Here is a 27694-nt window from a genome sequence, read left to right on the forward strand (position 1 = left end):
CTCCCAGATTATGCTGCTGCTACAGATCCTTGAGCCAAAGTTGGAGTAGGATAGCTAAAGTATAATGTGGCCCACGGCACTGAAGAGAAGGGCTGGACTCTTCCTTCTCCACACTAGAGTTTCTCTCAAACACTTACAACATGTCACGTCATATGTTAATTTATGTAAAGTGGCCAGATTTTTTTTTTCCTTTACAATCTACATTAGTCAAATCTGCACATCCATAACATAATCTAAATTAAGCTAATTAACTTAAATTATAACCAACTTAATTGCTAAATAAATAAATGACCTGCTTAGTTTAAACCAATGCTATATGAACTATCCCCCCTCAGTTTTCTATTACAAAAAAGAGAAATACATATATTTAATATACATTAACCTGAAAGGAAGAGGCAAAGATGACAAATAATGATTTATTCTTAACTTTCAAGTAAATTTCCTATTACCTGCAGCAGCAGAAATTCTACCAAAGTTGCCTAAATATAACTGTATTTGTAAAGATCTACCATTTTTACGTCAACTAATTCAATAATATATTGTTTGGACTCACTTCAAAATCTGTCATAATATTCATTTTGTGCTTTGGAACATTCAAGAAGCTTTCCCTCCTTTATTTAACTTGATCCTCAAGGAGAACCAGAGGATTATCACTATTTTCCTGATGAGAAAACCTATAGACTCAGAAAGATCAAATCATAGTTCTAAGGTGCGTGGAGGGTACATGCCAGAGAAGGAGCTAAAATCTAGGTCTTCGGACTTGAAGACTCATCAACCATTACAGCTATATTTTATATTCGAAGATTTAGCATTACTTAGAAAAACAAGATTCTTTTTCAAAACAACTCTACTTATATTTTTACAGAATGTCCCCACAGACAAGTTCTAATGCTTCTTCCACTTCATCATTCCTTTGGGATTACTGAAATGTTTATCTTATTTTCTAGACTGTGTCTGGCTCACTGTGGCTTCAGTCAAATAAACTTCTTTATGAGTATCTTTCTTTGGACATTAAAAGCACTTAGCTCTAATTTATGCCTCTTTTTAATTAATAGGATTAAATCAGCATGTTTCAAGGACTCTTATAAAAATGCAAAATATATATTCCTAGTTCTTAAGAAGTAGGGAGGCATTTGTCAAATTTTCTGTGAAAAAAAGACATCCATTTTTAAAAGGACCTTAAATTCATATTTTCACACATGTACTGAAAGAATCTCATTCTAAAAATTCCTTTAGTAAAACTCAAAGAATTGGAGCCAAATTTTAGGTGGGTGAAGTCCTAAAACAAGTAGTCGCATATACAAACTTTTATCTCCTCAGTAATTTATAGTATAGTAAGCCAACCACGTAGAAGATCTGTTTAAAAGGAACTTTTTTAACTGAAAAAGAGTTGACTGGGTTTAATCCCAGAAAAAAATTACCTTTTACTTAAGCAACTACCATCCTAAAGTCCCTTCCATGTTTATGCATAACCAATGACACAGCCAAAGTGTCTCATGAGGTAACTCTCTTTTACCCTGCCAGGAGGGCACTGCTGACCTTTGCAGATCTCAGCAATTATTATATATCTTCTCAATTCCAAGAATGATTTTTTGTGTGATACTTCTATGGTAATATTAAATCATAAGTCATATTTTACATTATTGTGTAACTTCCATCACCTTGTGAACCTCCACAGATCAATAATGTTTACAACAGTACTCAAATACTATGTTAAATAGATTTTAATTATTGTTAATTAATAGGCTTGGATGTAGGCAAATTTTAGTATAAATACCATTGAACTGAAAAGCAGGAGACATGGATCAGTTGTGGGTTTTTTTGTTTTTTGTTTTTTTGTTTTTTTTTAATTATCTCTTATGGAACTTTGAGGTTATCATTTCACCTTTCTGGAGTTTTCTGTCCAAATCTTTATGTATCAATTTTCTAAACTTATAACCTGTATCACTGTATCAAACTGAACACATTTTAAAGTAAGCTCCATGTCCAGCATGGAGCACAGTGTGAGACTTGAACTCACAATGCTGAGATCGAGGATCTGATACTTAACTGAGTGAGCTACCCAGGTGCCCCAGGATACTTTTGGAACATATGTTAATGAAAGTGGCTTATTTTGCATAATATACTATTATCTGGGTCATTGTCAATGTCACCTATTGTGTAGATGAAAAGAGAGGTCAAACAGAAAACTATGTTTAAGGAGGAAGGTATTCAGTTTGATATAGTGATACAGGTTATAAGTTATAAGATAAAATAAAAATAATAATAAAATATAATAAAATAAAATAAAATAAAAAACATAAAAGTAACCTGTTTTCAGAGAAAAGAATGGAGTTTCATCAATATTTTCTTCAGTAAGGTATGGATTATCTCACATCTCTTCTGAATCATTGTTATTCTCCCCTAGATTATTTCAATTGACATATAAATATGGTGTTATTTAGTTCATGAAAAAAAACCAAATCACTTGATTTTATTTTCCTTCCAGTTATTACTTACCATGTCTCCATTACAGAAAAAATCCTTGAAAGAATTATCTATAATTGTCTACAGTCCCTGAGCCCATGCTCTTATGTATCCATCCTAATTGTGCCATGAGTCCCACACTCAAAGACACTGCCTTTATCAAGGTCAACAATGAACATTTGTTGTTGAATTCAATGTTAATTTTTACTTGTTATCTTTGAAGACACATTAGCTGAATAGGATACTGCTGATAATCCCTTTTCCTTTACTTTCTTCATTGACTTCCTGTGTATTACAACTACTGATTTTTCTCCTACATGATTTTTCTGGGCACTTCTTTTCAGCTCACTTTGATGCTCATTCCTCTTTTCTCTGCTTTCCTCACTTGAGAGAATTCCAGAACTCAATCCTTCAAATTCTACATCCTTTAGTTATCTCATGGAGTATCATGGATTTAAAAATTTCTATAGGCTAATTGCCAAATTCATATCTTCAATGACATCTCCCATAAATTATGTACTCAAGTGCCTTCCTGGCGTTTCACTTAGAAGACATCTACTAGTTTTATTTTCTCAAACAAATATGTCCACTTGATTTTCTCCCCAAAATCTACTTCTTTCACAAACTTCACCATCCCAATCAATGGTACTTCCATCCTTCAATTAAAAAAAAGAAAAAAAAAGATGAAGTCAGATTTGACTTCTCTTTCATTTCATATCCAATCATCAAAAAGTCCTATTGGCTCTACCTACTTATCATCCTCTCCTCCTACCTCCACTGCAACCAGTCTGGCCTACAGACGGTCATTTCTCATCTGCATTCTCAAAATATGTCTATTTCCCTATGTTCTATCTTTCAGTATTTTTATAACACAGAAACCAGAATGATACTATAACAGTGAGAGTCAGGTTATGTCACCCCTGTGCCAAAATTCTCCAGTAGGATTTCAGTAACACTCAAAGCCAATATTTTAACAATGACAGCAAGGAAGGATCTAAACTTTTTTAATCCCTCTACTATTAACTCATGATTTAACCAATCTTCTTTCCCCCATTCAACTGTTTTTCAGCCATATTGTCTTCCTTAGGATCCTTAAAGGTGGCAGACACATTATCACCTCATGACCTTTGCACTGGATGTTCCTTTTGCCAAAAAATATTGCTTTTCCAAGTATCTGCATGATTTGCAACAGCAATTTCTTAAAGTATTTGTGAAAACATCACTCTCTCAGTGTGTTCTTTCCTTATCACCGTACTTGACTATCACACTCCCACCATTCTCTAGCTAAGTTTCCTGATTCATTTTTCTCTATAGCACTTTTCCTTCTTTTCTTTTTAAAGATTTTATTTATTTATTGGCACAGAGAGAGAAGCAGAGACATAGGCAGAGGGAGAAGCAGGCTCCTCACAGGGATCCCGATGCGGGACTCGATTCCTTGACCTCAGGATCACGCCCTGAGCCAAAGGCAGATGCTCAACTGCTGAGCCACCCAGGTGTCCCTTTATAGCACTTTTCATCTTTTATTTTGCTATGCAATGTACTTATGTATGGTCTTTCTTTTCATATCGGCAGACAAACCACATGATGACAGGAATTTTTGTCTCTTCTATCTGGTGATATATCCCCTTGTTACCAGAACAAGGCCAGAAACATAGTGGGCACTCAGAAACTATTGTTACTAACTGTTGACAGTTAAACATCACATACTAGTAAGATTATCCTTGAACTCTTAAAACTACAGGAACCCAACTGAACAGCCTCAGTTTAGAGGAAATACATTTGGGAAAACAAGTGACTCCATTCAAATATGGCACATTAACCAAAATTAAATTATCAAAGATTTGCTTTATAGAAAAATACATATATTACATAAGAATTCTTACTATAACATTGATAATGCTTCTTCACTAAGTACTTTAGGGGGAGGTAGTCAGAGCAAGCCAGCTTCTTTTCCCATGAATTTCACAATAAAAATGCCCACTTTAGATTGCATCATGTGGTTTGAACCCCTAAGTGATTTTATGATTCATTTTAACCCACTCTGAGGGCTACCTACCAATCAAAGACACCACTCTTATCAAGGCCAACAATGTTCTTTTTCACTGTAAGGGCTTATTAACCACTAGAAGACCACAACAGTAAAAACACTGGAAAGTACCCTTAATAAATTCACAATCTGTGGGTGGTTCTTAACCGAAGGAAACTAACTTTGGTAGAAAATGCTTTGGGAGTAGCTGGAAGCAATTTTGATATGTGCTGTAAACAAGAGGGAGCTACAAAATAATTTTCAAAGTTGTTTCCAAAGGGAAACCTTTGGACTGCAGCCATTCACACGGAGCAAGATAACAACATTTCACAAAAAATAATAATTGATGGCATTTATTAAATACTTCCTATGCCAGACACTGAGGTGCTTAACATCCTGACTGGAAATAAATTAAATAAATCAGTAGATTAATAAATTAAAGCTAAATTAATTTAGATTTATTGTTACATTTACTGTGTTATGAATAAGAAAACGGCAGCAGAGAAAATAAATATCCAAATATCTCACAACTAGTAGGAACCGTTAAGACCTAAGCAGTTTAGGGGATCTCTGGGTAGCTCAGTGGTTTAGCGCCGCCTTCGGCCCAGGGCATGATCCTGGGGACTTGGGATTGGGATCGAGTCCCACGTCGGGCTCCCTGCAGGGAGCCTGCCTCTCCCTCTGTCTGTGTTTCTGCCTCTCTCTCTATCTCTCTCTGTGTCTCTCATGAATAAATAAATAAAATCTTTAAAAAAAAAAAAGACCTAAGCAGTTTGGCTTTCTTCACTGTTAGATCATACTGAATCAAGATCATAGAACTAATGTTAGACTAGTCAAATCAAACAAATCACATGAGTCAAGCATCAATCTCTTCTTGAGACACATGCTGCATTTCACAACTAAATAAAGCAACTTATAAAGAAAAATACACAGATTAGTCCACTCATTTCTCTGAAGATTTCAACAAAACAAAGAACCCTTCTATCAAATGCATTGTTTCAATTATACAATAGAAGAAAAAATTGTAAAGGTGATTTCAAATTTTTCTTGTGTATGAAAATACATACAAGTTTTGGAGAATCAAAAAGTAGTTCTTTGATAGTTATTGAGAAGAACATATTGCCAAAAAAGTAATGGTGAAACCTTATATATATTTTCTGTATCTTGATATCTGCATTCCTGGATATGTAATGTTTCCCTCAAGGACACAGGTGGCAAAAGCATGGGCCTTGGAATAAAAACACACAACTCCATTCTGCCACTTACTATAAGCTGCTTGTTTGGGGGCAAGGCCTTCAGGCTCTGAGTCTCAGATTTTTCTAAAACACAGGTACAAAACCAGTGGTTTTCAGGGTATCCTAAAACAGATACAATAAAGTCCAAGTAGGGTCATTGGAGCCTGCTATTCTCCTGTTTTATATTCTTTAAAAATTTTTTTTGTTTAAATTCAATTAATTAACATACAATGTATTATTAGTTTCAGAGGTAGAGTTCACTGATTCCTCACTCTTCTACAATACCCATGCTCATTATATTATACCCTCCTGAAAATCCATCACCCAGTTACCCCATCTCCCCATCCTCCCATCCTCTCCCCTCCAGTGACCCTCAGTTTGTTTCCTATGATTAAGAGTGTCTTAGGGGTAGCCTGGGTGGATCAGCCATTTAGCGCTGCCTTTGGCCCAGGGCCTGATCCTGGGGACTTGGGATCGAGTCCCACGTCGGGCTCCCTGCATGGAGCCTGCTTCTCCCTCTGCCTGTGTCTCTGCCTCTCTCTCTCTCTCTCTCTCTCTCTCTCTCTCTCTGTGTGTGTGTGTGTCTCTCTCATGAATAAATAAATAAAATCTTAAGAAAAAAAAAAAAGGAGTCTCTTAGGGTTTGTCTCCCTCTCTGATCTCATCTTTTTTTTTATTTTTTCCTCTCTTCTCCTATGATCCTCTGTTTTTTTTTCATTGTTTTATATTCATCATAGCACTTCCCACTATTTGAGATAATATTAATTTATTTGTTTACCTGTTCTTTGTCTTCTTATCTGGAAAAGAAATTCAAAGGGAACAGACCTTTCTCTGACCCAATGAACATAGTGGTTGCTCCACACATATCTGTAGAATGGATGAATACATGCTAACTATTAAGTGGGTTAGTTTCCTTCCTCATCTCTAACATGTGGGACTTCAGTATTGGCTAGCTGGTGTTTTGTGTGTTTACTATGATTCTTTGAGACAGCAAGAGTTTTAGGGGGAAAGTATTCAAATGGAATGATTGCTGAATTCTCGTTATGTTGGGTTCAAAAGGATGTGGTAAAAAAGAGACTATATGTATGAGCTATATGCATATACATGTATTATACATATACATAGGCGTAATACACATACACATACATATACATACACATATTACTATATATATATATATATATATATATATATATATATATATAGTCATTCACATGTTAGCACTAAAATCTAAAATTAGGAAAGGAAAAAGAAATGCCAAAGAGACTATGCAAAAAAAAAAAAAAAGTATGAGAAAAGCCCTACAATCTATCGTAAGAAATGGGACTTTATTAGCTAACTTTCATTTTTCTTTTCCTGTTCCAAAGTTTTTGTCCATTTCCTCTATATCTATCTTACCTACATCATTTTCTGGTTTCCCAAACAAATAACTTTGCAGATACTAGTGATTCTTGGATATAAATAACCTTAACGCATATGAATTCCCTCATGATGATTATGAAATACAGAATGTTTACACTATTGGGGACTTAGAGGAGGTCATCTCTCAAAAGTTATTTTTACATCTGCAGTATAACCTGTACACATCACTGTGAGAAGCCCACCTTGTAGGGTAAAATATATGTAATAACCTTATAACATGAAATCCAGAATTACAGAACATCTTGATCCCCGAAGTTCTTTGTTAGTCAAGAAACATTTAGTATGCATACATGTGCAAGAATTCAAAATATGCAACTGAAGGGAAATCTCTTTACAAAACAATAGAACCAAACAAGCTCCTGTGGATTCAGAAGTTCAAAGCTAAGTCTTTATCAAACAGCATTCTTTGGATAAAATGGTTATTATTATATTTTCTCTAGGCCTTTAAGAAATCCTTCAAAATAATCTTGCAGCTGTTCAAAGTAGCTAACTCTACTGATACTGGCTGCATCTCTGGTCAGCATCGAAGGAAGCATGAACATGGAAAGCAAAGAAAACAATGCTAAGTCGGTGACTATAAAAATTATTTTTGAAAATAAAATTAATTTTTCACTCTAGCTGATTTTTCTAACCTTACATTCTGGCAATGTTTTAATGCCCACAGCTCAAACTTTTAGACCCTCCCAAAGCTGTCTAGCAATGGATGGTACTAGCTGATCTCAATTCATTAGTCAGAATCAGAAGAGAAAGACAATGCCAAGGGAGAGTTATGATCATTATCTCAGAAGTAGGAATGTGGTATAGAGGCAGTTTTTGTTACCATGACCCCAAATTAGCAGGAATTTTTATGTCATAACTATTTATTCTGGAATAGCCCACTTAAAAATATTAGGGTTTGAACTATTTTCTTCCAAAACTTTCAGATATGGTATAGAAAAGGTGTATAGAAAAGGAAATTTCCCATGTTTGGAAGTGGATGAGAAATGTAGACTTTATAGTGTTGAACTGATGATTTCCAAAGAGAAGATGCCATATTCTTTGAAGTGAAAGAAGGAATGTTCTATAAGGGTTGTGACTACTTCTCCTGGGAAGATGACTACTGTAATGTTAGCATACAATCTGGACATGAATGGCTAATAGTAGCTATGGGGACCTAATAGGTGTGTGTGTGTGTGTGTGTGTGTGTGTGTGTGTGTGTGTGTGTATTTTTTGAGGGTAATTTGGGAGATTTCTGTAATTCCTATCCTGCATTCAATCTTTGCTACTGCTTACCAGACTTTGACATGTAAATTACCTAAATGTAGATAAAAATGTGAAAAATACGATACTTGGAAAGTATACTTAATATAAGAACCATCAAAAGAGTAGTTCTTATTGCCTTTAATCCAACACTTAGACCAGTTCTTCTTTTATATAAGCACTAGGTGTTGAGAGGAGTGACAGGCTATATAGAAATAAATAAAACAAGATTTTGAACTCACAGGGTTGATTCCAAGTTCAAAAACATTCATACAAAAAAAAAAACCCTCTAACTAGATAAAATAATTAGTAGTAGCTAGGTGGAATTAATTAATAATGTTTTTCTATTTGTCCAGATTGATTTGTTATTTTCAAATGATCAGTTTACCACATTTGAGTTAATATTTTACAATCACTTGTATGAAATTGTGATTATGAAGTCAAATGATCACTATGACAATCTATTTGTATCCATACATTTATCAAAAGACACAACATCTCACAAGGCTATAGGTCTCTTTTGGTCACCCAGAGATCTTAAATAGAACATGCGGAATTCTTCAACTCTTAACTCTGTTAGTTTTGACAACTAAGAATCATATAGTCAGCCAAATACGAGCACGGTGCTTCTGTAAATGTTAACATTCACTCTGGTAGGTAAGTGTCTCAGTGACGAACTGCTAATGACCAGGACCTTATGAAGCAGGATCAGGGCCCTGGCTCCATGCTGCATGAAACTGACTCCGGACACGAGGCGTGACCCAAGCTGAGACCTTGGCAAATTTCTCAGTTTCCTGGTACCTCAGCATCCTCACACATAGGAAGAGGATGATAATAAGCCCTACCATCCAGGTGGTGGTGAGGATGGCATGACAACACACAGTCCTTAATGCCTTGCTCATAATGAATCATCAGTGACTGTCAACTATTAAAGTTTCTTTGCAAGTCTGATTTATTTTGCATTGTTCACACATATCAATGCAATGTTCTAGTGTTATTTACTGTATCATAGGAACCAGATAATGTTTCCTTTTTTTTCCCTTCAACCTCTTTATTTTCAAACTTTCTCTCTCTCTCTCTCTCTCTCTCTCTCTTGTTTGGAGTTTAATATTTGTTTTCTGTTCCTTTCCTTAAGGTGAATTTTAAATACAGGCAAATGAACAAATCTGATTTGTGCATATGATGGGTCGTGAAAAATTCATATACTTGGGTCATCACATCTCTTATTAGGATAGAGAACTCTTCCATAATTCCAGAAGGTTTTTCTTCATATCTCTTTCCAGTTAATCCTCCCCTCAAACACAGAGGCAATATTCTGGGGTTTTTTTTTAAACCTGCTTTAAAAATCCTAGAAAAATATAAGAACTCAAAAATAATATGTTTCCCTAACTCTTTAATTCATGAGATATAAATTCCAAACAAATGCCAACATATGAAATGTGTAATGAGTACAATGCTAAATCCACTTCCACCTCCACTCTATGTCAAGTTAGGTTTTATTTTTGATATTTCATTCGAGTTCAGAAAATAAGTTGTCTTAAAGATCAGAGGATATTAAAACTGCAGGCATAATTTTTTCCTCCCAAGTTCAGAATAAAGGAGTATAAGTCTCCTACATTCCTCTCATTACTTGAAGTATTAAAGAGGCCAAGAAAAGAAAAGAAATAAATCTTTAAGCATAAAACTTGGCGCGCGCTCTCTCTCTCTGTGTGCAAGTATCTGTCTGTGTATCTATCTACACAAACATAAACAAACTAAATATACATGACAGAAACATATACATGACTAAGTATAACTCATATAAACCTTGCTTTTATGTTAATTTAAACATTTAAAACAATTAGCAGATTTCATTTCTTAGTTTTTATTTCTATATTTCTAGCTTTTCACATGGCCTTTCTAAAATAAAAATATATATGTTTGAGATCTTAAAGGTTATCTCAGTGGTTTATCTTTTTTTAAGATATCTTGCTGTGTTTAAAAATAAAGTGTCTCTAACGAGGGATAAACTAATTAGTATGAGCCATGTGAAATTAATGTTTTTCCATTTTTAGGGATTTGACTTGTTTCAGTACAAAACTGATTATAACCTTACAGACCAAAATCTCCTAATTATGTTAACCAGTAGTTGATAGTTGTAAATAATAAGCTGAAAAGTGTGCATGAACACCTCTGGCACCATTCTCCTCACAAAAATAAGAAATAATTGGGCTTTGTGTACTATAATAATATTTTTATTAACTGATGCCAATACCATAAACATGTCACTGAAGTCAGTATGCCTTTCTAAATAAAAGAAATACAGTAATCAAAAAGACAATCTGGAAAACATTTACACACTTACCTTTGTAAGTCAGCTTGAGTCGTGGAATATTTTGCTTAGAAGTTCCAATGACTGGAAGAAACAGCATGGTCATGCTTAGCATCATCAAGGCATGAAAAAGGTGAAAATTGTGGCTTCTGGACTTCGGTCTCTCATTTTTATTAGCACTCATGTTGAAAACAATGTCTTCTTTCAAACAGTGTTAGTTTAATCTAAAAAATAAGAAAATAGCTATTAATATAGCAGTTTTTAGATTTTCCTAGACTTACTACATTATAATTTTCTGAATGCATGTAGATTTTAAAAAGTAATTGCTCCTTCCCTCTTGTTTTGATCATGCAAACTGTTACAAGGGAAAGAAATCAGAATTGAATAACAAAATTCAGGTCTGCCTTTACTCAGATGCAGAGATGGCAGAGATGAAGACATAATGAATTTCAATTCTTTATGATAATTAGCATTTCTTCCTCTATTCAAGTTTGTTTTCACACAAATGCAGAAGGAACCAACTCTTTCTGACTTCAGAGTACTCAGGCAAGAATACTAGTAGAACAGGACACCTGGGTGGCTCAGCGGTTGAGCGGCTGCCTTGGACTCAGGTCATGACCCCGGGGTCCTGGGATCTAGTCCCACATCGGGCTTCCTGCAGGGAGCCTGCTTCTCCCTCTGCCTGTGTCTCTGCCTCTCATGAATAAATAAAATCCTTTTAAAAAAATACTAGTAGAAGCCATTCTTTCCTCATATCATCCCCAAACAAAAACAGATAAAAGCTATTATTTTCAGGGAGTTCATCTCTTGTTTCTGATGTAAAGGTGTTTTAAAAGTCCACTTAAGGGCGCCTGGGGGGCTCAGGTGGTTAAGTGTCTTCCTTTGGCTCAGGCAATGATCCCAGCGGAGTCCTCAGTGAGGAGTCTGCTTCTCCCTCTTCCACTGGCTTTCCCCTCCCCCTTTTCCCCCTCTTGCTCATGTTCATGTGCATGTGCACACTTTCTCTCAAATAAATAAATAAATAAAATCTTTAAAAAATAAAAATTTAAAAAAAGGCCTAATTAAAATTGGAAAAAATAGGAATGATTAGGTCTGGGCCACCACTACAAGTTTTAGGCCTGGGATAATACAATCTTACCTGTACCCTATATACTAGTCCACACAGGGCAGTACTAAATAGAAAAACAAACCATAATATAAAAGGGTTTATAAAAGAGAGGAAGTTGTTATGAACCAGGTTGCCATAAATAAGCTCTTGGTTATCTTTTTTTGTTTAAGATTTTATTTATTTATTTATTTATTTATTTATTTATTATTAAAAAGCATATTGTAATAAATATGCCACATATTACCTATTTTATTCACACTTACCTGACATTCCTTGAGAGGTATTATTAGATATAATTTGAAAGAAAACAGGAATGTCATTCTGACCAAAAAGATCAGTAGCACTTTATGAAAATTTTAGTTTTTAAAATTTCTTTAATTCATAAAATAAAACACTAATAAAGTCCTTCTTTAAATAATATTTTTAAAAAAAATTCCTGGGATGCCGAGGTGACTTAGCAGTTGAGTGTCTGCCTTCAGCTTAGGGTCTCGGGATTGTGTCTCACATCAGGGTCCCTGCATGGAGCCCGCTTCTCCCTCTGCCTGTGCCTCTGCTTCACTCTCTTTGTGTCTCTCATGAATAAATAAATAAATCTTTTAAAAAAACAAATTCTTAAAAAAATAAATAACTATTATTTTACAGCTAGTAGGACAAAATGTTTGTTACTGCCACCCGTCACTGTAGCTGGTCTACAGAAAAATTTACCAGGATTAGTTTTAAATTACATGAACTTTAAGTTAATCTCTTAAGAAATGAATCTTGCAACCTTTCAATTTGTCACTTATACCAGTAAAAAAAATAGATATAATCTTTGACTTATAGGTGCTCCTGAAAAACTTACTACTTTTATACAAATAAGAACATATGTATAAGAATATATATATAACAATCATTAAATCATAGCTAGTCCCCAACCATTTATTAAGATGAGGAAAAAGGTGACTCTTTTCTGAAAGAAGTGATTGATTATATACAATAATTAAAGCACATTAAATTATTTGTAAAATCAAGATATTTATGGGATGTTATGGAAGATAGCTCAAAGAAGTGTCATATAAATCTAAGCAAGACAAAGATAGTTTTCATGGAGGACAATGAGAGGAGAATGGAAAGCAAAAAGAGAGTTTCGGAAGACAGTGAAAACTCATTAAGGGTTCTTGAAAAGCCAGAACTTGCTTAGATTGCTATGAGGAGAAGGGAGGGATACGGTAGCATAATCCAGAGACGGGAGAGAGAAGACACCAAAGATGAACTTGACCTAATGGCTAAATGTGCCTCCTGCCTGCTCTGGGACCTAATACATTATGACTTGACCGGCTCTTGCTTCACACCGCCTTTGATATTAGATCGTTTGTGCTGATTCCATCCAAATTCATGAGCGACTCTCTAACCCCATTGGCCTGTTCTTTCATGTTCCCCTAGATCTACACGTTGGCAGCATGTGGGTATCTGATTATAGATCGTAGCCTTCCCCTACAGACAAGTATTCCTCCACCTACCTTCCTCTCACTCCCCCTCCCCTGCAAAATGAAAGGCAAATTGAATATGGAGTTTAACGGTATTAAACTTCTCATCAGGCTTAGTTTTTCTGAGCTTCTGGACTCATGAAATCCTACCTTTTTCTTCATGACATGCAACAATCCATGTAATGTGAATGTATGTTTAGGTACACAGGCAAAAGAGAGGGAACTTTCCATGTGTGCATTTTATTAGCAATAATGACCTCAGTACAGGACCTCTCTTGGGAATTAATGACCAGTTGGGGTTAATGGCCCTTGGTTATATATTGAGATATCTACTCCTCCAACTGATCATTAATCGCTAAGACATGCCCTGTGCCTCCAACACTATAAGTTAAGAAGATTGATGTTTTGGTTTTCAATGAACAGTAGTCATACTGTTCCTTGTAACCCAACTCATTAATACTGTTAAATAAGTTAAAAATCAAAGTGCTGTTTTCCTTGCTATGTGACATTCCAATAAGTGCATGCAAGTGCTATTACATATGCTAAGGATGAGAGACAAAATAAAACAAAAATCCTGAAACTGCTGGAACTTTCTTTTTAACTTTAAATATTTTTCTACTATAAAACAGTCATTCTCTATAATCTGCTTTCCTGATTCATTGTTTTTCTTCCCAACAATCCTCTGAATTCAATAGTTAATCTTTTAATTGAGGTAATTTATGGGTTAAATGTATAACCAACAACCTCTCCACTAATCTATTGATATTTGGCCATCTTCCTTTCAGTAAATGTGGATGTGTGTGTGTGTGTGCGTGTGTGTGCGTGCGTGTGTTGTGTCCTGCATCTGGGAGGAATTACAGAGAGAAGTAGGTGTGATTTAACCTAAAGTAGGTGGATTTAGTGAATTGTATAGGTTATACTGCGTGCTACTGTCTGTAACAAGCTCGACCTGGAGCCAATTAACTGAATGTAATCTATTCCAGATGTTCACTGGAACAAACAGCACTCTTGGGGATCTTCAGATGTGGAGCCAATAGAGAGTGTTCTGATTATGAGAGATTTTTACACACTGTTCCACTAAATCAGAGATCCAAATGCATAATCTAACATTCAAGAAGGCCTTGCGCCACTTCCCAAAGGAATACAAAGAGACCAAAACTTATTGGATGGACAGTAACTCATCAAAAATATTATCTGAGGAGCAAGGGATATAAAATTTTATATGTTAACTTCACTGATTTGCCTTATTTCTTTATATTCATCTATTCAAAAGTCATTAAGATAAGGTATAATTATGGTGAAAAAAAAATATATTCTACGCATAGGACAAGAATTAAAAGGTCCAGGTCTTGACACATAAAAAACCTTGGACATTTAGTTTTAGGATTTTTTCTCAGGGGTGTGTGTGTGTGTGTGTGTGTGTGTGTGTGTGTGTTGAGGAAAATAATCCTTGACTTCATGGTAAGGATATGGACAAGATACCAAACAGAAATTATAGAAGAAACTTGAGCGTCAAGGAGACCATATAGGCAAACAAAGAGCTTTTTGTTTGCAGAGGGCTATCTTATATTCCATGGATCAAGTACAGTGATAACAAAGTAGAACACAAGTGGTATGAGTGAAATCCACCAGGATGGAGCTTGGAGTGCTAAAACTTTTATATATGTGTATTTTATCTCATCCTTTCTAAATTTTTCTTTGTATATTTTCTAATATATCTAATACCCTGCTACTTTAGCACAGTCAGGAGGGTGCAGTCACCACTCAAGTGTATAGCGCAATCACCAGTGAGTAGAATTTATGCAGCAGGAAGTTTTCATTGAAAACTTTTAACTGTCCATTAATGGACTTTAGTGTTTCAAGACGTCATGAATTCCTCAACAATTAATATATTCCCATGGAGTCTAGAGACTATCTGATTTTTCAGAGACCATGAAGAACAGACTTAACATTTAATTAAACGTTAATTTACTTCCTAACATCCTTATGTGATATTTCACTATATGCCAAACTAAACATCATCAGTAATTGGCTGTAAAGTTGAGCTGAACTCTTTGTAAGTAGAGGTACATTACAGCAGTTACATTTTTATTTTGCAGCGGTTTAACCACAATGTCTACATTTCTAAAATACACTAATAGTATATCCTATAAGTACCTGCTCAACAAAAGCACCATTGTTACATGTTACTTGGGTTATTGTGTCTTATAGACTTGTACTTGTGGCCAGATCAAATTATTTAGGATCTCAGTCCAAATGAATCCAGTTCAGTAGAAAATAGATTTCAGAACATACAAGTGTAACCTGTTAGAATTACTATCCTGGGTTGTACTTTTTTCCCGAAAATAACAGTAACAATAACACAATGCTTGTAAAGGGGTCCTAAAGACATCAAGTGTCTCCAAAGTCCAAATCACTCAAATAATTAACACATTTACCAAAAAATAATAAAACACTGCTGTAAGTGACTTTACCATCTTCCTTATCCTAAATTTCATATCATTTTGCTACTTAAAGAAACACAGTTATTATCTTGTAGGATCAGAAAAAACACCAGCAGCATAACCTTAGTTGATCTCTCCTTAAATTTATTAATCCACAATTCAAAGATTTAAGATTTTGCTTTTCAAATTCTCATACTCCACAGTGTTTTAATCAGTGCACCCTGTCATGATCAAAGTCATTTTATTTCTCACCTTTTAGAATTCTGATATGCATTTTGAGGATTACAGAATATTTATAGATATTCTACAGAGGTATTTACAGAAATTATAGAATACTTTGCAAATTTCAATGTCTGCCTTTTATTTTCAAAGCATAAATGTATAATTATTTTAACTGATTTTTTTAATTTAACAATCTCCACCTCAAATATTCTGATATTTGACTCTCACAGCTCAAAAAAAGAGTTTTTTAAAATTATTTTTTACATTTTTTAAAAGATTTTATTTATTTATTTGAGAATGAGAGAGAGAGAGAGAAAGAGAGAGAGCACACAAGCAGGGGGGAGGGGTAGAGGGAGAAGCAGACTCCCTGATGAGCAAGGAGCCCCATGCGGGGCTTGATTCCAGGACCCTGGGATCATGACTTGAGCCAAAGGCAGATGCTTTACCATCTGAACCACCCAGGCATCAAAAGTTGTTATCATTCGTCTTTCTTTCCTTCTTTTCTTTTCTTTTCTTTCTTTTCTTTTCTTTTCTTTTCTTTTCTTTTCTTTTCTTTTCTTTCTTTTCTTTTCTTTTCTTTCTTTTTTCTTTTCTTTCTTTTCTTTTCTTTTTTCTTTTCTTTCTTTCTTTCTCTTTCTTTCTTTCTTTCTTTCTTTCTTTCTTTCTTTCTTTCTTTCTCTCTCTCTCTCTCTTAAAATAAATAGAATGTTAAATAAAGCAGAGTAGGAATTACTGCAATTAAGATGGCAAAACAATTGTATTCTTTTGAAATAATAAAATGAGAATTAGCCGTGTGTTTATTATTGAGAGGATCTTCAAGTTTATTTTATTGCTTTTATCTTTAAGGAATGTCATTATTATCAAAACTGAGAGAAATTTTGGTAAAGATCCAAAAATGTTAACTTCCTTTCCTGAAATACACATCTAGTTATTAATGTAGACATTGAGCTGTATGTCCAATACTTTCCCAGACTTTATAATATTTATCTAATATTTTTGCTAATGTGAGCAGTAAGTGGATTTAAGTCTTAAACTGGCTCTTTAATGATAAAATATATAAAATATTCTATATACTAACTAATGTAGTATCCCAGTGGCCTCTGTGTCAACAGAAATAACCATGCATTTGGAAACTTTTCTGTCAAAGCAACATAGGTATTTTATTATATCAAAAAATATTACCATGGTGTTTGCTTCAGCAGCGCTTACACCAATGTTGAAGCAATGCATAGATGCATAAAGAGAAGAGCATGGAATCAGCATAAGAATGATGGATAAATGTATGGAGTTAAGAATTCTTTATTTCCTGACCTGCATGTTGGTCCTGATCTTCACAATTGTCATATGTGTTATATTTTCCAATTAAAAATATTTATTGAAATAATTAGTTATGTTAAAAGGAGGAAATATAGAGTTTTTTATTACTTAATGCATACTTTCTAAGACTGGGAAGCAGGAAATTCATCATGCCCTCAGAAACAAGATACAGAGGCTATAGTTGCCAACCTATAAAAATTATATCAGCTTTATACAAAACCATTATGTATAGCAAATAGTATTTAAATAATTTCCTACAGTAAGTCTAAATTAAAACATGGATTCACACTATAGTTAATTTAGAATCTTAAGGTTGTAACTATTGGAAACTACATATTTACAAATAAATTAAGTCATGTTTTAACACATTTAATATAGAATAAATATAAGGATGCTCTGTAAAACTCCTCACATTTTTAAATGAACAGACCAAGAAATCCAATCAAATCTACCAGTAATTCCAATATTTAATGACAAACTTTTTAAGCAAAAAATGCTTATGGCAAGAAAAACGTGACCTTGAATTTCATAGTCACATAAATTCTCCAGTAATGCATGTACTTTTAAGATCAAAATACTTAAAATAAGTTAAATGATTCCTGTATAGTCTTTTTTTTTTTTTCAAGGAAAAACGATGTACTAAACACATTAGCACTACTTGTTTAATCACTATTTAATGAAACACCTTAGGGAAATAAACTTTTCTAGCACCATGAGGCATTCATTCCATCTGCATAGGGAGGAGAGTTTAAGTAATTCACTTCATAAACAACACTACCCGGGAATAAAAATAGGCAGTGTGTGAAAGGAAACTTAGTGTCATATGCAGACTTCAGTAACCCAGTCTTCATATTAGATTTGAATTTCATGATACTTGAAATTTCATGACTTACCTGGGCTAAATGGGTGATGGGTATTAAGGAAGGTACTTATGGTGATGAACATTGGATATTATACACAAGTGATGAATCATTAAATTCTATCCCTGAAACTAATATTACACTATATGTTAACTAACTAGAATTTAAATAAAAACTTGGAACAAAAAATAAAATAATTTTAATGTAATCAATGTTGTTTTACTTATTTTTAGCACATTGAATTCAACACAACTGAAGACTATACAAACAACAAGGCAGCCTTTCAACAAATAAAAACATTTCCAGCACTTTTGGCAGCAGTAGTTTTTTAATGATTATTGTTTACATTTTTAGTGATGATGACATATGTTAATGGATTTCATCTTGGTTTTTTTTTTTTTTTTGTCATCTTGGTTTAAAATGCTTCATATGCAATTGTTCCAATCTCTGTATTTTTATTTTTACTCTACTGTTTTGAGCTTGATAGATGAGGAAACTGAGGCAAAGAGACAGTACGTCAGTGGCCAAGGCTCCTCAACCAGGATCAGATACAGGTCAAGTTACCACACACACAGCTCCTCCAGGAATTTGCAAGGTGGATGGCAGGGCAGGGAAGAGAGCCTATCCTGGGGTCCACATTGTCTAGGGAAGGTGTCTGGAGATGGAGAAGGGCTCTCAACCTAGGAGCTGTGACTGTTGGCAAGCCCCCAGTCTTTACTTAGCAATGTCCATTAGAACATTCTCAATGAAGGCAATGCTCTGTATCTTGTCCAATATGGCACCATAAGCCACACATGAACACTTGAAAGGCATGAGATCTAGAAACTGGATTTTAAATTTTAATGAATTTAGCTCTTTTTTTCATCTCTTGCTGATGTGCAGGTCAGGGGCTAGTCTATGTAATCTAGAGTAGTAAAAGTAGTATTTACTGGGTAATAATAGTAACCCTAAGTGTGGGACATTAAATGCAAGAACAGAACAGGAGAGGGCAGAGCATTTTTTTTCTTTTTTTTTTCTGGGTAAGAAAATATAGAATAGAAAATTGAAAGAATATTAGGCACAATTTATCTGTTTTGTAGTTCTGAATGGAAAACTAACACAGATTAACCTTAAAATTTTCCATTTTCTTTCCTGTTAAACTTGTTTGAATATGATGATGATAAAGGTACTTTTCATCTTTTTACTTCAGTGGCGTTGGAAACTAAGTTTATACAAGAGTTATTTTTTTCACTATTTGCATTTCTAATTGTGTCTCTCTTAAGTGACAATTGCAAAAGAAGTTTGTATGCTCATTGTAGGAGGGCTAGTCCAGAAAACGGCTAGGTCTCTGGAAGGTTATCCATAATAGAAGTCTGCAAAATTTGTCACAGATTCCTTACCAGCTACTACCAGAATTCAAGAATTCCCCAAACCCTGACCTAGTCAATATTGTCACCTGTGGTTTAGTTCTACTATTAAATTCTAAAAATAATTTTTGAAATATAATTATAACTTTTATAAACAAACCGACATTATAATTTCCATTTTTCTACACTTAGATGGTTGCATTGTTAAATTTATTTTATTTACACTTCTAAATGTAAATGGTCCCAGTTGCAACTATAACTCCTGAGGGTCATATCAGAAATAGAAAAGAGGTGATTAAGCACTCAGGCACAAAGCCCAGGTCTGCCATAGGCCTCCTGTTTATCAATAAAATTACTTATCCTTATTGTGTCTCACTTATTATATCTGAAATAGTAAATAATAAGAGTATTTAACTCATATGTTGTAAGGATCAAAAAACCATTCATTCTATAAAGAAAGCACTATATAATACCCAGTACAGGTGTAAGTGATCAATGAGTATTAGACTTTTAAAAATCATTATATTCAATGTATCTTTTCTACTAAAATTCTTTTTTTTAAGATTTTATTTATTTATGAGAGACACACAGAGAGAGAGAGGCAGAGACACAGGCAGAGGGAGAAGCAGGCTCCATGCAGGGAGCCTGATGCAGGACTCGATCCCAGGACTCCAGGATCACACCCTGAGCCAAAGGCAGATGCTCAACCACTGAGCCACCTAGGCATCTCTACTAAAATTCTTTTTAAGTACAAATACAAATGATGGCTTTAAAAGCATTTAATAAGGGATCCCTGGGTGGCGCAGTGGTTTGGCGCCTGCCTTTGGCTCAGGGCACGATCCTGGAGACCCGGGATCGAATTCCACGTCGGGCTCCCGGTGCATGGAGCCTGCTTCTCCCTCTGCCTGTGTCTCTGCCTCTCTCTCTCTCTGTGACTATCATAAATAAATAAAAATTAAAAAAAAAAAAAGCATTTAATAATGATCTGAGTGTATGTTTAAAAATTTTAAGGCCTGGGGATCCCTGGGTGGCGCAGCGGTTTGGCGCCTGCCTTTGGCCTAGGGGCGATCCTGCAGACCCGGGATCGAATCCCACGTCAGGCTCCCGGTGCATGGAGCCTGCTTCTCCCTCTGCCTGTATCTCTGCCTCTCTCTCTCTCTCTCTGTGTGACTATCATAAATAAATAAAAAATTAAAAAAAAAATTTAAGGCCTGTAAAATAAAGATGTCTTAGGAAAATAATACATAACCTCCAAGAATATGAAGACAAATGAAGAAAATAATTAAAAGAGATCATCAAAAGAGACAAATGAACATGCCAGTAAATAAACTCCATTTCAATGGTTTAAGAGGAGGCTATCAGTGATAGTTTGAATCTTGTTATGAGGGATAAGATACTGTATCTCTAGTGCTTCCAGTTCTACTCATTTAAATTAAACCATGCAATTTATCAAGAAAGGGAAAATAGATAAATATCCAATAAAACAGTAATTTTAAATTAAATTTAAAAATTTATATTTTATTTGGTGTACTATTTTCCATTCCAACCACTAGCTTTTATTTTTAAAATGGTCATAAAGGTCTTTCATGAATTTAGTTCTTTGTTTTTCACATTCTTTAAACAATTTATTTACTATGATGCCACTGAAGAAGTTTACATACTTTATATATTTGGTAAGTTATGACATCCTTGACATATATATATAGGATTATTTTAAATAATTAACTTAAATAATTTTCCTGTATCAATAAATAACCACATTTAAATGTAGCTATATTTTATCCAAGACCAGTTTTTATAAGTATTTCTTATTTACATTAAAATTGTTACTTTATTTTAAAGTGAATTTTGAAATTCATATCAGCTTACAAAACATGGTTGATTCTATTAACACCTATGATTATATACCATAACATAGAAAAATTTTGTGTGATATGTAACAGGAGTTAAAAAATAATTTTTAGTTTATAATAACCCCAAAAATAGCGAAGCAATAAATCCTGGCTGAAAGCAGAGCAAAATGAGTTGTTGATATTTGATTAGGTTTAGGTAAATTAAAAAGAAAAAAAACCCCTTACTTTACATTTTAAATTATTCCAAATCTGTAAACATGCCAAGTATTGTTTATAATAGTTTTCAAAATTGCTGTTATTTATAGCATACCAAGGATTTGAGGTTGTCTCTCCCACAACTTCAGAGTTATTGTACCTCCTAGAACACCTTAATATATCTGCTAGCCCTAAGATGGAACATTAAAAGCACATATCAAAAAATTTCTTGCATATTCAATAACTGTTTCCATATATATTTGCACAAGTATTCAATGTTTTTATAACATGAGTTCTACTGTCCTCAAGGTGCATATTTCAATTCATGTTAATTAAAAACCAATAAAAATACAAATCAATGACAATGTATTGTGTAAAACCAAATAGCATTACTGTAAAGTGATTAAATATTGTTTTATAATTAATACAGGTTTTAAATTTTCTGTATTTATACCTTCATATGAAGATATTGTACTTTTTGCCTGACACAGGAATTGATCTCATGACCCTAAGATCAGGACCTAAGCTGAAACTAAGGGTCAGCCCTTTAACCCACTGAGCTACCCTTGCACCCAGAAGATAATATCCTTTAAAGTATGATTCAGTAACTGATTCGGAAACAATGTTAGATATACTAGATATGCAATGTGGAAGGACAGTGCGAACCTTTTTAAAGGGCCATGGATAATAAAGCTAAATTAATCCCTCATAACTGAATTCTCTTAATAAATATAAGGGAATAGTTCTTGGACTCATTTGCTTTTGAAAAGTAACATGCAAGTGCCCAGTAGTGAGCAGTGTGCCTATGTAAAGAATGGACTGGGTGTCAGGTGCCTGGGTGGCTCCGTTGGTTAAACAGCTGGCTCTTTATTTTGGCTCAGGTCATGATCTCAGGGTCTGGGATCAAGCCCTGCCTTAGGTTCCACACTCAGTGGGGAGTCTGCTTGAGGACTCACTTCCCTCCTCTTTCTGCCCACCCCTACCCCCGCCCCCGCTAAAGTGTGCTCTCTCCCCCACCCCCCGCTTCTAAAATAATAAACCTTAAAAAAAAAAAAAGGAATGAACTGGGTGCTTCCTTATAAAGTGAGACTGATAAATTTCTTTATCAGGCAGCCAGGCCCATATTTATAAACACCCTCTGGTCTTTCTCATGTAAGCATATTTTGCCTTTTTAATTAATTAATTATTACATAATTGCTTTTTTAAAGACTGTTCTGAATATTTGACTATCCAGTTTCCCCTTCTACCCTCACTACCATCCTTACCTAGTTCCCTATTAACCATTATCAATTTCTTTTCTTCTTCTTCTTCTTCTTCTCCTTCTTCTTCTTCTTCTTCTTCTTCTTCTTCTTCTTCTTCTTCTTCTTCTTCTTCTTCTTCTCCTCCTCCTCCTCCTCCTCCTCCTCCTCCTCCTCCTCCTCCTCCTCCTCCTCCTCCTCCTCCTCCTCCTCCTTCTTCTTCTTCTTCTTCTTCTTCTTCTTCTTTCTTCTTTATTGAGATATAATTGACACACAATATTTATCCATTTCTGAGCTGTGCTTAATTCCATCTTTACACCCTCTGGTGTATTTGAAGAACTGGATTTAAATGGCCATCCCAAATCTTTCTGTTTCATTTAGGATAAACAAGGAATTCCTGCATTTATCACACAGCTACAGATGAACTTTTCCCCATTTTTATTTTTTACACATTTCTCCCCTAGAAAAAACATTTTATCTACATGACCCCTGAAGTTTCACTAAAAAAATGAAACTAGCACTATACTCTTGATTTTTAAATGCAGAATTCACTTTAGGTAATCACTCAAAATCCTCAATAATTAAACTCATTTATTTTTACCACATGTTATAGCAACTGTTATAAAATTCTTGAGTCTTCCAGAGGTAACACAGACTAAGAAATCAGGTCTTGGTTGTGCGATGGTTCAGGTTGCAAATCCCTGTTTTGCTATTTATCAGCTTTACACCCTAAGAGAATTCACTTAATTTCTTTAAGTCAATTTTCCTCATCTATATGGCCAGAATCTCAGTTCTTATTAAATATAATTATTGCTAGAATAAAATGAGATAATGCAAGGAAAGCACTTAGCACCTTGTCTGGCACCTCACTAGCTCTCAAAAAATGCTAGCACAAAGCTCTTCCATTTTTGCATGGACTGTGATAGCAAGTATTTTTCCAAAGATATTAATGAATATAAAACTTAAAAGGAAGCCTGGAAACTCCCATGCACTCCTATCATGCTTGCAAACGTGTTTGTGTAACTTGGCATAAATGTTCCTAACCTTCATTCCACAATGTAAATTTTTTCAATGCATAATCAGATAAAATCCCTGTTAAAGTAATAAAAATACATTATTTTCTCTAAACTTCCAATTTGTTGGGCCATATGCACTGCCAAAATGAAACTCTAACCAAAAGAACACATTTAATTACTTTATAGGATATGGAAATTGTTAGAAAATAAAAATAAAGGCAAAGTAAAAAAGAAATATTTTTGTTTGAGAACAATTAACTTGGAGTTACCAGATACGTTTGCAGACAAAGTCTATGGAGGAAGTCTTAGAAGTGCGATTAATATTTATAAACAGTTTTGACAGTAAGCCAATATAAAGTTACTTTTGAAAGCTTATTTGGATATTGTTAAGAGCTTTAATTATAACTGCTGTACTTTTCAGGTTATTCAAAACACTGAACTGTTACAGCAGAGTAAAATCACAATTTAAAGACCTTTCCAAATAATATTTAAGCCATTCTGTACATCTCACAAGATCCATATCTGTACTTTCCAGAACAAGCCTAGTTTCCATCTAGGGACACTTGTACTGTTTTCAGCCACAAGAAGGCAAGGACATCAATCACATTCACCACTCTATCACCAAAGCCTAGCACGTTGCCTCACAGAAGGTAGGAGAGCTGCATATGTTTGTTTAAGAAATGAAAGAAGCAGTCAGTCTCCTCTTTGCTTTATCAGCCCACTTCTCTGACATATGGTAATAAGCAGCTCAAATCTCTGTGTATCATTCCTGTGTGGATATCTCTGTGTAAAATTCCTGTGTGGATATCATGAAGACTCAAAAAATCTGTGCAGCCTCAAGAGTCCTAGAATCTTAAGGGAACTTTGGACCAAATCAGAATGACCCATAGCTGCTACAAAGATTCATATAAACAATTAAAAACAAAAGAAAAAGAAAAGGAAAAAAATAAGAGGGATGACTGAGTGAGTCAGAAACATTCTTGGTATTTCTGTGTATCTTTTTTTCAAGAGTTTTCAGAATCTGAGTTTTCTTTAACCTCCCTTGAGAATGTTATGGAAAACCCCTGTATGTAGAAAGAAGCCATGAAAGGTGAAGAATTTGAAATTTGGAGTCAGGTAAGCTTAGGTATGAATTCCAGTTTTACCACTTTGTGAACAAGATTTTCTTTGAAATTTAGGAAATGATGTCACCTTGTTATGCTATTCAATGTGAAATAATACATATTAAGTAGGTATAAAGCAAACATTAGCCATTAGCAAGATTATTCTCTATTACAGATTAAGATAGCTCCATTGCCCCAGTTGAGTGGATCTGTCAGTGAACACATTGATACTTAAGATTTGGAAGTAAGCAAATGCTCGCTAACTATTTAGAAAATTCTAAGTTTCACCCCCTTCCTCCAACCCCATGGTCTCAGTGGAGAAACTTTCATAATAATAAAATGATATTTTAATGTGATTCTTCACGATCTCCTTTATACTTTCTGTTTCTACCTTTCTGTCAGCTATTGAGCTTTATGCAGAAGACAAAGTATAAAAGTGAACATAGGTAGAAATGAAACACATATTAAGAATTCCCCACCGAGGGCCCCTGGGTGGCTCAGATCGTGTCTGCCTGCCTTAGGCTCAGGTCAGATCCCAGCAGGGCAGCAGCTTCTCCCTCCCCTTCTGCCCATCACCTCAGCTCACACTTGCTCTTGCTCCTGCTCTTTCTCTCAAATCAATAAATCAGACCTTTGAAAAAAAAAAGAATTATCTGCCAAGTATTCATCCTGCCTTTACAATTTGCACATTCCTAGAACAGTCACAGCACAAGTCTTACTCAAATAAATGCACATCCAAATTAAAAGAGGGTGGGAGAGCAGTGTCTAAGTGGTAAAATATGCAAACCACTTAGAGAAAAAAGTAGAGAAGTAAAGATCATTGCTGTCTTAGGCAAGAAAGAATGTGAAGTCCAATTACAATACCACATGCATGTGTCTTTTGGAATGTCAAAGAACGGCAAAGAATTCTTGGTCATAAAACAAGGAGAAGAGATATCTTCCTATTTTTGGCACTTCAAAATTTCAGTTTTTCAGACCTTTCTTCAGTAAGACTGTGTCTTACATTACTAATAAAATCAAGGGTTTTCTTTTCAAGTTACCTTGTGTACTCAGAAAGCGCTGCCATGGACTGTGATAAGCATTAGTATTAAGTAGCCATACAGCTTTGATTGTTCCAATACTGCATGTGATTCATCTAAAACAAGCATATGTAACATCAATCTAACACAGATTTGTAAATCCATACACCTCGGGAAAAACTGTCACAATCTATAAATGGTATTTCAAGTGTAGAGCAAGTAAGTTATACATTTGTCTATAATACTGATTTGCTTCAAACACAATTAAAAAAGGTAAAATCATTACCATCAGAAGGCAAATCATGCCTTATTGCTGCTAAAAAATAAATTGACATCAACTAGAAGACAATTCCAGTACTTTGCTACTTGCAGATTTTTGTCACACAAATTCAACCATTATATTATGACTTTTAAAATATATGCCAGCTTCTCTAGTTACTAGTTTACAAAGGATGCAGAGACCATGAGCAAGGATGAATCATGTTATAGCACAAAGCGCACTGAGTTAAGGGCCTACAGACCTGACTAAAGTCTGGCTTTATCTCACACAGAACATCTCATCTTTAGGATTTTAATCAGCCATTCAGAGACTCCTTTTATGTAAAGTTAACATGATCTAGACAGGTCACTGATCTAACATGGCTATTACATAGTTCTCGTGAAGTGCATACTAATATTTCAAAAATGGTTAACGGGCAATATACACAGACCTCACAGCTTCTTTAAAGGGGTTAACTTTTTAAGCTTAATTTCAGAAAACCTGCTTTTAGATCTATTCTAATTTCCTCTTTATTGAATAGACAAGAACACACACACACACACACACACACACACACACACACACACACTCCAAGAGAGGAAGGTGAGGAAAGATCTGTTACACTTGCTTTTTTTTTTTTTTAATTTTTTTTACACTTGCTATTTAATTACCAAACAAAGTTGCCATCTGTGTCAGTGATGCCATTTCATAATGTACTTGTTATTTCATCTCTAGGATTAATTTTTCCACTCCAGTTTTGAGGCCACTAACGGAGCCTGGGTTATGATGACTGTATGCCTGAGTTACTACAATTGGTATTCCGGACTCTCCCTGTAGCCTCCAATCTAGGCAGTGCCTGATGTTTCCAGATTTGTTTTCTTAAATGTCTGCTTTCAAAATGCCATCTCTAATCTAAAATATGAACCCCATGTTTTGGCATGCCAGTTCCTTCTTTACATAAATCTCTGTTCCTTGATGTGCACTCCCTCTGTTCCAGGCAAGATGGTCAACCAGTACATGCCATCCAAGTCATGTTCATTTCCTTCTCCGTGTGCATGATGGCCTGGCTTCTCAAATCCAATCTCATCCAAAAAGCATTCCTGGATGAATTCCAGGTCACAACATTCACTCCCTATCAGGATCACTATATTACATTTTTCTCTACCACACTAACTTGCAGTCAAATTATCTTGTATATGGTTTGAATTGTGCACATCTCTTCTCCCTCCAAAAATGCTGAAAGATGCTTAAGCACAGAAAATGTATATATGCTTTAATCCACCTCAAATAGCCCTGAGAACATGATGAGGCTCCAAGTAGAAGCCTAATAAATGGTATTAGATAGATAAGGCATAAACCAATTTATAAAGGAAAACAGAACAAAAATATCTTCTCTCCTGGCCTATTAAACACTAAATTAATTTTGGGGATAGAAGCCTCTATAAATTTTCAAAGAGAAAAGATATCCTTTAAAAAATCTAGAAATCACATGTAAATTTGTGATAGAGAAACTGACAAAATACAGTAATTATTGTAAGGAATTAGAGAC

General features: G+C 34.7%; 1 protein-coding gene across 2 annotated transcripts in view; it reads right to left on the minus strand.

The window, feature by feature from the left end:
* SEMA3D (semaphorin 3D) overlaps positions 1-27694 on the minus strand; it is a 204377-nt gene that overhangs the window by 121855 nt on the left and 54828 nt on the right. For both annotated transcript variants that reach the window (XM_041723209.1, XM_041723208.1), the window contains exon 2: positions 10733-10923. In XM_041723209.1, the coding sequence (XP_041579143.1) occupies positions 10733-10883 (151 nt within the window). In that variant the 5' untranslated portion in view covers positions 10884-10923. The remainder of the gene's footprint in view (positions 1-10732; positions 10924-27694) is intronic.

This window comes from Vulpes lagopus, chromosome 11 (genome assembly GCF_018345385.1).
Source record: "Vulpes lagopus strain Blue_001 chromosome 11, ASM1834538v1, whole genome shotgun sequence".
Taxonomy (NCBI): domain Eukaryota; kingdom Metazoa; phylum Chordata; class Mammalia; order Carnivora; family Canidae; genus Vulpes; species Vulpes lagopus.